The sequence below is a fragment of the Apodemus sylvaticus genome, chromosome 22 (genome assembly GCF_947179515.1).
Source record: "Apodemus sylvaticus chromosome 22, mApoSyl1.1, whole genome shotgun sequence".
In the NCBI taxonomy this organism is placed as follows: domain Eukaryota; kingdom Metazoa; phylum Chordata; class Mammalia; order Rodentia; family Muridae; genus Apodemus; species Apodemus sylvaticus.
Window position 1 is genome coordinate 56,795,535 of NC_067493.1, and position 13,205 is coordinate 56,808,739.

The window sequence follows — 13,205 nt, forward strand, 5'->3', positions numbered from 1 at the left end:
CTCGTTTTACAGTGCTGTTTATTCAGTCCTGTCTGGTATGGCTGGTGTCTACTTGGCCATGTCGATGAGGCTCTGCAGGGAGGTGGGCACCCATGTCTTCTCACCCTGCACAAACACCACACCTCGGTCAATGTAGATGACGATGCGGCCGAAAGTGTAGAGCTGCTTGCCCTCATGCCGCTTGCCAATGACGGGCATGAACACGATGTTGTGCTCCTCTGCCTTGGTCTCAATGAGGTCCTTAAAGTTCATGGGCACAGAGCTGGCAGCCACACCGATGCCCCTCTGTGCCATGTTCTCAGCCTCCCGGCGCTCCTGCATGGCCTCGTACTGGAAGTCCTTCCTGCGCTCTGTGTGGGTGAGGTAGGCAATGTTCTCCCTTGCACCTGGCTGCATGTAGGCACCTGAGCGAAGGGAGGGAGGACAGTGAGGAGAGGCGACCCTGGGTATGCAGAACGCACACCAGAGCACCATGGTGACATGCTGTGTGTGACCTGCTTAAGGACTCCGGTGCTAACATGACCAATGCATGCTTGGGGAGACTCAGTATCACAAAATCAGTCTGGGAGCTACATAGCTAATATCAAAAGTGATCCTCTCAGTATCAGATGACATGTGGACAAGGGCTGAGCCCACATATGTGGCCCCAAAAGTCACCATTTATGAGGTCACCTTGTAGTCTAGCCTGCCTACACTCGTTCTATACTTGCAACAGAGGCCCCTCTGTAGACCAGACAGTGGGGCTCACTGGTTAGGAGAATGTGTTATGTTTGCAGAGAATCGGGTTTGATCTCCAGCTCCCACTTCAGATGGCCCCCAACTCCAGGTCCGTGAGATCTGACGCCCTCTTCTGGCCGTCCCTGGCACTGCATTGTGTGTTCAACACCGTCCACCAGGCACAAACATAAACATATAATTACAAACTTTAGTGGGAAATACATTTGGGGAGCTAGAGTATGGTGACTGGAGGATCAGAGAACTGAAGCAGGACCGGTCCAGGCCCGTGCTGCGCATCAAGCTAAGGGGCGACACCCTTTGCTTCTGCTGTGACTGCATGGCACAGCACCCCAGGCCTCCACAGTGAATAATGATCACAAGGATCCAGCACCAAGTGCCGTGGGCGCGAGCTTAGCCCTCTCATAGCCCGTGAAGAGGCACTCACACTGTTTCAAGGACACAGCATCAACAATCCAGTGCTTTCCACACAGAAGTGTGGGAAGGCTGCCTGGAGCCAGGCTCAGCTCCTGTCAGCCTGTCACAGGACAACATGGTGGGGCCTCATAAGTAGTTAAGTCCAAGAGTGAGCTGACACTTAAGGTGGCCTCCCAAAGGACCAAAAAAACCTCCCAAAAACCAAAAAACCTCAATGTCATGTTTAAGAAACAGACCCAGGTCATCCCCAACAGGAACCCTACTGTGGTAGTTCAAATATGCTTGGGCCAGGGCGTGGCACTATTAGGAGGTGTGGCCTTGTTGGCAGAAGTGTGCCACTGTACAGGTGTGTGAAGTGGGCTTTGAGACCTTCCTAGCTGCCTGAGAGGCAGTCTTCTCCTGTTTGCCTTCAGAACAAGACAGAACTGTCAGCTCCTCCCTCACCGTGCCTACAGGGACGCTGCCACGCTTCCACCTTGATAGAGGACCAAACCTCTGAACCTTGTCCTCTGTAAGAGTTACCTTGGTCCTGGTGTCGATCACACTGTGACACCCTACCTTAGACCCCACTCACCAACATTGGAGGACACAGCCCTGTTCATGATGTCCAGCGCTTCGTTGAACTTGTCCTTGACAGAAGGGTGGGCCAGCACCTGGTCTGAGAACATGGACTTCCAGCCCAGGTACCACTTGGTGATCTCCTCGTAATTGGGACTATTACTGAGCCAGGAACACAGCACCTGCCAAAGAACACAGGACACTGAGCCGGCGGTCACACAATGGACCACAGCAGAGGCAGAGCGTCCCTGGGGCTATTGCTGTATTCAGTGTTGCTCCACCCCACCCCGCAGCCCATATCACAGGGTACATGGAGCTGCGGCGTCTAGCAGTTACCAGTAGTATGTGGAGCCAGCCTGTGGCCTAGATGTGCTAGAGCCTTGAGCTCCACAGCCCACAGGTCCTCCGAGGAGGTGAGGTGATACTGTGCCTGGATAGCAGTGGGCACTGAGGACTTGGGGCTCGCACCTCCACCCCACATCCCGCTGGTCCACACTGCTCACCTGAAGCCACTTGGGGAAGAAGTGCTTCTCCAGCAAGCCCACCAGGCTGGAGACGGAGATCATCCCCTCCCAGTCCATCACCCAGTAGAAGGCGTCCATGTGCTGCTGGTGGGGGTTGATGACAAGCTCCCCCAGGCACATGCCTACAGGAGAGAAGGAAGGCAGGCTCTCAGGCTCTGGTCCGCTTTTCCGTTCTACCCACAGGGAATCCCCATGAGCACTTAAGAGGCCAGTGCCGGGGCTAGAGAGATGGCTCGGCAGTTAAGATCATTGGCTGCTCTTCCAGAGGTCCTGAGTTCAATTCCCAGCAACCACATGGTGGCTCACAACCATCTGTGATGGGATCTGACGCCCTCTTCTGCTATTCTGTTCTCACATACATGAATCTTTTTTTTTTTTTTTAAAAGGTCAGTGGCTTTCTGGTTGTGACATCCAAACCAGCCCTGTCAGGAAAACCACAGGGCACAGAGAGCCCAGAGTCATCACTGCAGACCCTGGTGAAACTGTGAAGGAACAGCAGGAGGCCCCGGTTCCAGTCCCGTCCACTCTGCCCTAAGTAGTGCACCTTGTGGTGGACACGGAGTAAGCTGCCCTCAGCCCGCAAGTCCCTGCGTCCTCACCCAGCTTGGGCACGATGTTCCTGAGCATGAAGGCTTCCCAGGACCCCGGGGTGAGGACCTCTTTCCAGGGCTGCAGGATGAGCTTGGCTGAGGCGTCGCTGGGATGCCATTTCTGCAGTGCGCTGGCCAGCTTGCTGCGGACAGGGGAGTAGAGCGGCTCCAGGCGGGCCTGCATGAGGGGCAGCCACGGGTGGATCCACGAGTGGATCGGGACGGTGTCTGTCAGGGGGTTCCAATTGTCCACCTGCAGGATGAGTGGGATGTCAGCTCATGACACAGCAGTGCTGACCGTAGGGAGAGGCCTGTGTGTCCTGACCAAGGGCCACAGGAGAGAGAGAGAGAGAGAGAGATAGAGAGAGAGAGAGAGAGAGAGAGAGAGAGAGAGAGAGAGAGAGAGAGAGAAAGAGAGAACAAGCGCATGTGTGTGTGAGGGGAGAACCCACACAGGCATTCTGTACTCTAGGTCCCTCCCTCTACAGAAGAAAATCAAACACTCATGCCACCAACTCAGCATGGCTCAAGGTTCAGTACAGGCACTGAGAAAGGCAACTCCCACTCGAGGTAGGAAGGGGCCACTCTGGAGAAGACTAGACCTGACACTGCAGGCCACCAGCCATGCTGAGAGTCCTTCAGCCTCAGGACTCTTGTGCACGGTAAGAGCCACGGCCAGCGCTCCGCCATACCTCCTTCTGCAGCTTAGGGAAGATGAGCTGGTCCAGGATGTTGTCCAGGATCCACACAGGGATGATGTGTGCCCAGCTGTCCAGGAAGTCCACCATCGGCTCGCAGTTCCTCGGCTGCCACTGGGCGACAACATTCCGAACGAAAGGCATCCAGACCTCCCACATGAGCCTGTGAGAGGCAGGCAAGCCTGTGGTCAGCCACACTGCTGGCCTCACGGTGCTCAAGGTGTGCCAGCCCACAGACCCCCACAGGAAACCTCAGGCCAGTGCCCACGGAGGCCCCTGTGGTGTCTCGGCTCTCGGCCTTGGGCTCCTCAGTGTAGCCAGCACTGGCAGGACTGCTACAGGCCCATGTGGCTGACAGTGTGATCACAGCGTTAGCAGCTGCTTTCCCACCAAGAGCCTCACAACCTCTCAAACCGGAGTCACAGCTCAAATGTCCCCTCCGGAGACACCCGTGTCCTGTCCATGCCTGGCTCCTGCGTGGCTCTCACTAGTCCCTGGCACTGACTTTTCCAGACTGGGGGAAAGCTGCTCACAGTCAGGGTAAGCCCAGCTCCTGGACACTCAGACCCTCAGACACACGGGGGAGCACATCTCCAAACCCAGAGCAGAGTCAACAGAGCCAGCATGGCTGCTACCCAGCCTTTAGCACGATTCCTGCTCTGTGGGGAGGCGAGGGAACACAGGGGGTGGGGGTGGGGGTGGGGGTGGCCTGGTACCTGTGGAAGGCGTCTGAGGACAGGTCCTGGCTGCTGTGGGACAGCAGCTGGTCGTTCTCCAGGAGGCTCTTCCACTTGGAGATGATCTGGGTGCCGTAGCTGCCATCCTGCAGAACAGCAGCACCCTTAGCCTTCCCTCCTCAGCAGTCACGCCCCAGCCCAAGCGCAGGCTGCACACTAGCTCACCTCGAGAGGGTGCCAATCCTTGAAGTAGTCCTTCACGAGTGGGTACACGATGGCCACAGCGAGGTCCGCGCGGTCGGCTAGCCGGTATTCCTCATAGTACTTGTCCTGCAGCGTCTCAAAGATGCGAGCACACTCGTCCAGTGTGAGGGGGTCGGCGCCATGGGGCTGCATGCGGCGCTCGCACTCCTCCACCAGTGCCAGCACCTTGCTGAGGTTGGAGATGACACGCTCCTCGTGGGCGAGCACCTCGGCTGTCTTCTCCAGCTCGTGCGACAGGCTGACCACCATGTCCCGCTCATACTGCAGCTGCCGGTCACTCTGGATGATTTCCTGCTCCGTTCGCTCGATGAGCAGCTGCAGGTTGTGCTCCAGCTCGGGCAGTGCGAAGCCCGGCACCTTGGCGTCCTTGCCAGCCGTGGGAGGCAGCTGCGCCAGCAGCGGAACACCTTCGTCAGGCACACTGTGCTTGTGGCTGATTTGGCTATAGCTGTAGTACACCTTCTGCTCCCGGCCTGTCATGTCGATCACCTTGGAGGGAGTCAGGTTACAGCTTGTTAGTGCCAGTGAACAGGGGAGATGTGGACAGAGCTGCGTACCACAAGCATGAGCTGTCAGACCCACATCATCTTACACTACCTGGTGACAGGCAGATGTCACTGCTGTCTAGCCACTCAGAAAGTGATAGCACCAACTTGTGTCCATCATAGAGTGGGCAGTCTTCCCCAAGATCCCAGCTACCCCAAAATCTCACTTCGTGCACAACTATGACAGGCCTGACACCTGTGGGCCAATCAGAACTGTCCACCAGAAGTCCTTAAAGATGAGAGGCCTCACATCAGCAGGCCTTCCCTACCTGCTTACTGTACTCCCAGAAACCTTTTCCTCCATCTCAAACAGCAAAATTTACCTACAAGTGAATCTATGCCAAATCACAAGCACTCAGCATGGGAAGGTGCTGGCACCTGCTGCGCTCAGAGCTCACAGAGTAGTTACATTAGAAGTGTTACTGAATTCACTGTGCATAAGCACACCCACACATGTTCACATACAGACACAGACACACGCAGACACAGACACACGCCCACATATGCTTACACATACAGACACACAGATGCACACCCTCACATGCTCACACACAGAGATACACACCCTCACATGCTCACACATACACACACACATGTTCACATACACACACCCACACATGTTCACACACAGACACAGACACAGAGTCACACACACACCCCACCCCATAACCTACTTATCAGACAAAGACCTCAGAGGAAGGACCGGGGACTGATGTGAGGCTCTCATACCTTGACCTGAGAAAGCTCCTTCTGAGGCGCTGTGAGCTTTTTGCTGACCCTGCCTTTGGCCTTCAGCTCCTCCACAGTCTTGTAAGAGTACTTTGGCTTCTTCTTGCTCCCGCTGGGGTCTTTCCTCCACTGGCTCAGCTCCTTCTGGAACTCCTGAGGCAGAGGGATGCAGTCAATGACAACAGGAGGGGCCTGTTCCACAGCAGCCAGGGCCAAGGCCTTTAGCATGCCTGTAGCCACCAAGCCCCACTTGCCAACAGCCGTGTATAATACAGTTGGATGCCAAAAGCAGGGGTTCCAACAGGAGGAGCTCTGCTGGTCCTCCGCTGACTTTTTTTTTTTTTTTTTTTTTTTTTTTTGATTTTTCGAAATAGGGTTTCTCTGTATAGCCCTGGCTGTCCTGAAACTCACTTTGTAGACCAGGCTGTCCTTAAACTCAGAAATCCGCCTGTCTCTGCCTCTGCCTCTGCCTCCCAAAGTGCTGGGATTACAGGCGTGTGCCACCACTGCCCGGCCTCCGCTGACTCTCACAGAACTTAGAAATAGCATTGAGGATCAAAACCACTGGCCCCACCCTGCAGAGATCCACAGGACTGGTGAGCAGAGGGTAGTATACGAGGACGTGCCGTGCCTGGCGGCCATTCTAGTCTCACACTGACCTAACCTGTCATTTCTTTTCTTTCAAGTATCTGGAGTTACAGCTGCTCAGGACTCAAGGCACCTGCTTTCCAGGCCATGTCTGAGCGGGCAGAGCCCATCCTGCAGTCAGAGTTCTTGCCCGAATGTCTCGGTCCCCACCCTGTCCCTGTCTCACAGCTGACCAGCTCACACTACGAGGAGACACTGTGATGGTGTCAGGAGAGCTGTGAGCCCCAGCAGGTGGCCACATAAGTAGATGTGGGGATACACCAGGCCATCGGCATGCGCGGCTCACGAATGGCAGGTGCGTGAAAGGTCCAGGCCATGTGCCGCCACGCAGGGGCCCTCCTTACCTCCTCAGCCTCCTCTTCCGAGTCGGCCACGGGGAAGTCCTGCAGAGACTGAGTGGTCCTCTCCGAGCCGTAGGCCCCCACAGCTCCCTTGCCTTTCCTCTGTTTGGCTTCAATGGGGTTGATGATACCTGAACAAGGGCGAGAGAAAGACAAAGAGACTTTTCAGATCTGGGCCACCTGCGTGAGGACACCAGGAAGAGAGCACTTTCTGCTCTTTACCAACAGCATACCACTCAAGTGCCTTCCATGCTCAGGACAGTGCCACACTCCCGGGGACTCAGCAACTAGGACCATGTCTGAGGATTCAGCCCTACTGTGCTGACCAACACAGGCATCAGAAGCCTGGATGGCAAGCAGGGCTGAAGCGCAGAGTGGGTGGTAAGGGGCTCAGTTGCTCGCAGCTAACTTGTGTAATATGGCTAAGTCCTGGAAATAACCAGGAACAGCATTTTCACAAGGATCACTCCCATCTCCAGGTTTTCCTCCCTCCTCCTCACTCAGCACTGCTGAAACCTCAGGGTTGCTCTGCCAGGCTCTTTCCAGCACGATGCTCAGCTCTACCTGAGCCCAAGGCGGGTGGCCTTGGGTGTGAATGACAGAGGACACTTCTGATTGGACATGTCATGTTCAAAAAGACTACGTGCTTGCTCCTGTGGCTCTGAGGCAAGGCGGTGTAAGCTGTGTGTGCATGGACTGGTTCTCAACGGGGCTGGTGAGTAGAGCAACATGGGTTCTGGCCAGCGGGCAGCACAGGCATGTCTTCAGTTGGCGAAGGCTGCCGTGCTGTGCTGTGCTGTGGTGTGGTGTGCTGTGCTGTGCTGTGCTGTGCTGTGGTGTGGTGTGGTGTGCTGTGCTGTGCTGTGCTGTGGTGTGCTGTGCTGTGCCGTGCTGTGGTGTGGTGTGGTGTGGTGTGCTGTGCTGTGCTGTGCTGTGGTGTGCTGTGCCATGCACTGGCCTGCCTGATCCTGAGGTGCAGACTAAGAAGAAAACCCACAGAAGCAGGAACTACAGGGCTGGCCTACCAGCCCAGGAAGGCTCACACACATGACCGCAGCAGGGCAGGTGGCAGGCACAGGAAGCTGAGGACATTGTGTTTAAAAGAACACATGCTGCTGTGAAGGCACTGTGAAACCAAACTACTGCCAGGCAAATCCAGACTTCTAGGTGAGACTGTCGGATTTTAGAGACATGGGCCAGGTTAAAACAACTGTCTACAGTCTCTTTAGACACTAGCGGTTTCCTTCCTAACCAAATACTTTATTGAAACTGGGTTCTGAGAAAGCCAAGCACCTGGGGAGCACCAGTGGCCCATGCTGCCAAACCCAGCTTAAGAGTTAACAGCTAATTTTGTTGGGTTTTGAGCCTAAGCATCCTTCCCAGGCCCTGTCTGGGATTTGAAGAGCTTCCTACAGAGAGGGAGGGGATAGGTAAGGCGAGCCTCCCTGAGCCTCCCCCCACCACACTCACCCTGTGCGTTCTTCCCTAAGCCCCGCCCAGGGACGTAGCCCATCTTCTGTAGCAGCTTCTGCCCGATCCCTTTCGTGTGTCTCTCCCAGCTGCCAAAGTCCATGAAGGACTTGGTTCCTCCTGCAAAGCCTTTCTGGCTGGGCTTAAAATTGCCACCCTGCAAAGAAGGTGAGATGAATTTGGGTGAGAGAAGAAACCAGAACCATCCAAGGGAGCTCAAGCCTACAGCTACACTGCATTGTGAGAAGCAGCATCTGGATATAAACCACATCAATGGCACGGAGGAGGAAAGGACCTGCAGGACCCAAGGGCTGGCACACACAGGTGCTCACCAGGCTCCTCCCTATGGAGGAAGCCACTGCATTGGTGACCTCCAAGGAGTGCCACTTGGAGACAGTCCTGCAAGACCTACCGTTTTTAACTTCTTTGGTCCTACATCCTTCGGGAAGTCTTCCTGTTTAACAGGCTTCTCGTCGGCATCAGAGTCCTCTGAGTCCACTTCCTCGGCCGCCCCTTTCTTGAGCCCCGCACTGATGAAGTTGACGGGTGCAGAATAGTCTCGGGCCCTACAGACAGACATGGAGTCTGTAAAGAAAGCTCCTGCAGCACCCTGTCCTAGGAGCTGCTCACTGCTCACAAGAAAAGGCCTTAGAGAGAGAGGCCCTCGTGGGATCCACTTTAAAGCAGTAAGATGTTGGTTTATGTTCAAATGCCAAAAGGGACTCAAACCTCTCCTCCAATGATCTTATATTTAACATTTTAAAAAGATTACAGCTGTGTGTGGTTGAGCGAACGGCATTGTGGGTGCCCGATGAGCCAAAGCCCTGACTCCCTGAAGATGGAGTTCTGCTGATGCAGGCACTGGCTGGGAGCCATCCTCAGGCCTGCAAGAGCAGTGCTCAGTCTCAACTGCTACCGAGTCCTTCTCCAGCCCACATTTAACCCTCCTGGGTCTGCTCAATTCGAACTACAGCTGACGATTTGCCACTGTCAGTAGCGTTGATTATACATTCAAATTAGGATGTAATAATCTTACTTTCCTTTGACACTTTCAGAAGTGCCATCATCACTGTGTGTGGACAATTTGTAGAGCGGCTCACCCCCTCACCCTTCATGTAGGAATCTGGTGACGGAATGCAGCGAACCAGGCTTGCATGGCAACAACCTTTACCTCTGAGCCATCAAACTGGGCCCCCTTTTACAACTGATAAGACTATTTTAACTTAGCGTCTGCGTTAGAGTGGTACAGCACTTATCTAGTATGCACATAAAATGAACACATGCGCGCGCGCACGCGCACACACACACATACACACACACAGAATTTGTTATAGATACTATTTCAAGTATCAAACCCACATAGATAAAAATCCTAAACAAAATTAATGGAAAACTTCTGAGTGTAGTCAGGTGAGAGGCACATGCTTTTCTTCTTGTCTTGCGAAACGGCATCTTACTATGTAGCCCAGTCTGTACTGCCACACCCTCCTGTGCATCTACTCACTGTTCTACCTTCATTTGGTCCAACAGTGTCTTCTCCAGAGCGCCCTTCCCTAACCGCCCTGTTCTCTGGAGCCCTGTGAATGTTCCCTGACATGGCATGGGCCCAGCTGCAAAGCCAGTGGTGGGTCAGCATTTCTCTATCCACAGTAGCCCTGTTCCCACCACACAGTACCTACTGAGGAGGAGCCTGCCACCCCCGTTCAACAACACACAGCATCTGGACTCCATAAGGGCAGAGATAAAACACTTCTGGGGTGCCTTCCCAATTCTCTAGAGCCACGGCATGCAGCCCAGCAGACAGTACCTTTTGCCTCCAAAGCTGGGCCTCTCCTCATCCGAGTCACGCTCAGCCCACACCCCGTAGGTGGCCTCCTCCTTAGTTTGCCAATGACGCTGCCGGTTGGGGTTGAACTCATTCTGGAGATCCCAGTCAGTGATCTCGAAGTTCTCACGTTCATCATCGTCATCATCAAGGTGGCCTTCCCCATCCCGGTACAAGTGGGACAGAGACATGGCCAGTCACTAGAGGACAGGGACAAGAATGGCACTGTGAGAACCTGGGGCCAGTAGAAGACCCTCCAGAGTCAAAAAGCTATTAGCCTCATGATACAACTCAGTAAAGCAGCCATTAAACACATGAGAAAATGACCGGCGCCCTAACAAGTGAAACAAGTCAGACCCAGCCACCCACAGGGGTCTAATGCACAATGCCTTTTCAGAGTCAATCATCAAGCATGTGTGGGGCGGGGCCACAGACAGACAGGCACACAAGCCACATAACGGAAGCAACAGCTCTAAGTGTTATTACCTCAGAAACCAGGTTGGTCTTTTGGCTTCTCTAGGAAAGTTGTATCTAGCCAATTTGCAGTTCCAGGGAAACTTCAGAGCATTTTCCGAAATACTATTTCAAGAGACTGAAGGTTTCCTTCCATGGAGGGCTTCTAAGGTACTGGAAGGTTGCAGTCTTTCTGAATGCCACTTTACAGTCACACCTGGAGGGTGTGGAATACACAAACTGTCATCTACTCAGCTCTCTCTCATAACTGCATTCATTCAGTTCCAGAAGAAGTCTGTAAGGACTGACTAAGATGATACTTTAGAAAAACAAAGCCTCCCAGCACTTCAGAGGTAGAGAGGCAGGTCCATCTCTGTAAGTTCAAAGCCAGCCTGGTGTCTGTCTGTGTCTCTGTGTCTGTCTCTGTCTGTCTGTCTGTCTCTCTATCTAAGATTTATTTATTATATATAAGTACATTGTAGCTGTCTTCAGACACTCCAGAAGAGAGCATCAGATCTCATTACAGATGTGGTTGCTGGGATTTGAATTCAGAACTTCTGGAAGAGCAGTAAGTGCTCTTAACCGCTGAGCCATCTCTCCAGTCCCAGCCTGGTCTTAAAACAGACAAAATAACAACAAAAGCTGCACTTCCAAAAGCTGCACTCAAGAAGCAGCACCCTCACTAGGCATAGGGATGCACATCTTTGGCTCTAGCAATAGGGAGGCAGAGACAGGCGGATCTGAGTTTAAAGGCAGTCTGGTCTACAAAGCAAGTTCCAGAACAGCCTGGACTAGCTGTTACACAGAGAAATTCTGTCTCGGAAAACAACAACAACAACAACAAACAAACAAAACAGGAAACGGGGAGGGGGAGGGAAGAAAAAGGGGGGAGGAAGTAAAAACATCTTCTACTTCTGTCCCACGATCGGGTTCCAGGTTCACCCTCTTTACCAGTCAGGATTGGGAAGTGAATCCTTCGAAATGATTGTGAATATTAGGAACACTTAACACCACAACCCGAGTTTAAGTCACGTCTCTATGAACACCTCTGTGTGTGGGTATCACATATAGAAGTGTCGACACAGTGCACTGCACTGTAACGTCCTCACTATGTGACACCATCGTGTTCCACCAGTGACTGCAGCGGAAAAACTGCTCCTCTGTTACCAGCATCTCCCTACTCCTCCTCACTATGCACCGGTTAAACTCAACAGGTCCCAACCGCAGCTACGAATGCACGTTGAGTGCAAAGTTCTCAAAGGGTCAGGAAGCCCTGGGCCCACGGGATTGCAATACTGCCACCTCCCCAGCGCAGTGAATAGTAAAACTCCCACAGTGGCCAGGAGACGCTCAGCTCACGAGCGCTCGGGGCTGGTTATTCAATGTCAGCCTCCGGACGCTCCCAGGTCCTGTCCCGCAGCAGGCCGGTCCGAAGACCCGGCGCAGGGAAGCCGTAGGGCCGCTGCCGCGGAGACTCAACCCGCGCTCCCGGGACGACACCCCGCCGCACACTGCTCACCTCGTTTAGCACCCGCGAACCACACAGCCTTCACTCAGGGTCCCAGAGCCTGCGAGGGACCCGCCAGCCGGAACCCGGATATGGCTCTGGTGGCGCACCGGAAGTGCGTCACTCGGAGGCAGAAATGGCGCGCTGTTGCCCCGGCAGCGACTTAACGCCAGTGGGCGGGGGGGTCGTTTCTTCGTAATGGAAGAGCTGTTGAGCCCGCCTCTCGCTGCTTCCGGTTTCAATCCGAATTGACGCTGTGGGGCTGTCTGATTCACGGGGCACGGGGTTGTCAGGCGCTGGAGTCTTAGTTCGTCCAAGGCGGAGAAAGCGTTTCCCCAAGAAAGCCACCTCCGGATAGAACCACCGCGCCCAGACCGTCTGAACCAGCGTCACGGGGACCCTGAGTGATTAGAATGTCCTCAGTACCCCATGTTGCGAGAAGGAAAGGCTAAGGGCCTAACCCCGGAGGAAGAGTTTGGCTGAGGGAGAAGCTCGCGGACTAGTCGTCATGCATGCTTCCTGGCTTTTGCTTTATCTTTTCTGTAACTCTGTAAACAGGAAAGGCAGAGGAACCTAAGAACTTATTTCGAAGCAGCTGTGGACAGGCTGTGATAAATCCGTTTTTCTTTGCCTGTTCCTGTTTTCTTCTGAAATACGTACGTGCCTTGTTCTTGGTTCTGTTAGGATAAGCCAATGTGGGCCTGAAACAGTTTTAAGGAATGAATGGCGGAAGGAGGGCCCGAGAGTTCTCTCCAGGAAGCAGTTTGATTGGTTTGGTTTGGTTTTTGGTTTTTCAATACAGGGTTTCTCTGTGTAGCCCTGGCTGTCCTGGACCTCACTCTGTAGACCAGGCTGGCTTCGAACTAAGAAATCCGCTTGCCTCTGCCTCCCAAGTGCTGGGATTAAAGGTGTGCACCCCCACTGACCGGTCAGTTTGCTTTCCTCTCTGCTCTAGTTATTTCTCTGTTGCTGGGAAAGAAGGGAGTTGAATTTTTTTGTTGGTTTGGTTGGATTTTAGTTTGGTTTGGTTTTTCAAGACAGGGTTTCTATCTATCCCTGGTTGTCCCTGGTCACTCTGTAGACCAGGCTGGCCTAAACTCGGAGATCTGCCTGCCTCTGCCTCCTGAGTTCTGGGATTAAAGGCGTACGCCACTACTGACCCACAAGAAGGACCATATTTCATCTTACACTTTACACATCTTACAAATCTACACATAGTTTGAT

The 13,205-nt window shown here is 53.7% G+C and overlaps 1 protein-coding gene across 2 annotated transcripts; it reads right to left on the reverse strand.

Moving 5' to 3' along the window:
* Position 1: 1 nt before the first annotated feature.
* On the reverse strand, positions 2-12,100 carry Tfip11 (tuftelin interacting protein 11). Of its 2 annotated transcripts, XM_052169002.1 has the most exons (14): positions 11,994-12,100; positions 10,508-10,691; positions 10,004-10,221; positions 8,609-8,762; positions 8,197-8,353; positions 6,730-6,857; positions 5,738-5,890; positions 4,425-4,952; positions 4,239-4,345; positions 3,517-3,685; positions 2,834-3,077; positions 2,214-2,356; positions 1,727-1,892; positions 2-404 (listed from the first exon to the last, which is right to left on the reverse strand). In XM_052169002.1, exons 3-14 carry the CDS (start codon positions 10,210-10,212, stop codon positions 49-51), a joined length of 2,514 nt encoding a protein of 837 aa, XP_052024962.1. In that variant the 5' UTR covers positions 10,213-10,221; positions 10,508-10,691; positions 11,994-12,100; the 3' UTR covers positions 2-48. The 2 variants fall into 2 exon arrangements, with proteins under 2 accessions (XP_052024962.1, XP_052024964.1); XM_052169004.1 differs by lacking the exon at positions 10,508-10,691.
* Positions 12,101-13,205: the final 1,105 nt, after the last annotated feature.

What these genes read in the sequence shown, in the direction of transcription:
- Tfip11 (XM_052169004.1), bottom strand. Translation starts at nt 10,212, where the DNA reads ATGTCTCTGTCCCACTTGTACCGGGATGGGGAAGGCCACCTTGATGAT. An exon ending in AGGATTGGCACCCTCTCGAG is followed by an intron (nt 4,346 to 4,424) that starts GTGAGCTAGTGT and finishes GCTGTTCTGCAG; the next exon opens with GATGGCAGCTACGGCACCCA. An exon ending in TCCTCAGACGCCTTCCACAG is followed by an intron (nt 3,686 to 4,238) that starts GTACCAGGCCAC and finishes TGCCTCTCACAG; the next exon opens with GCTCATGTGGGAGGTCTGGA.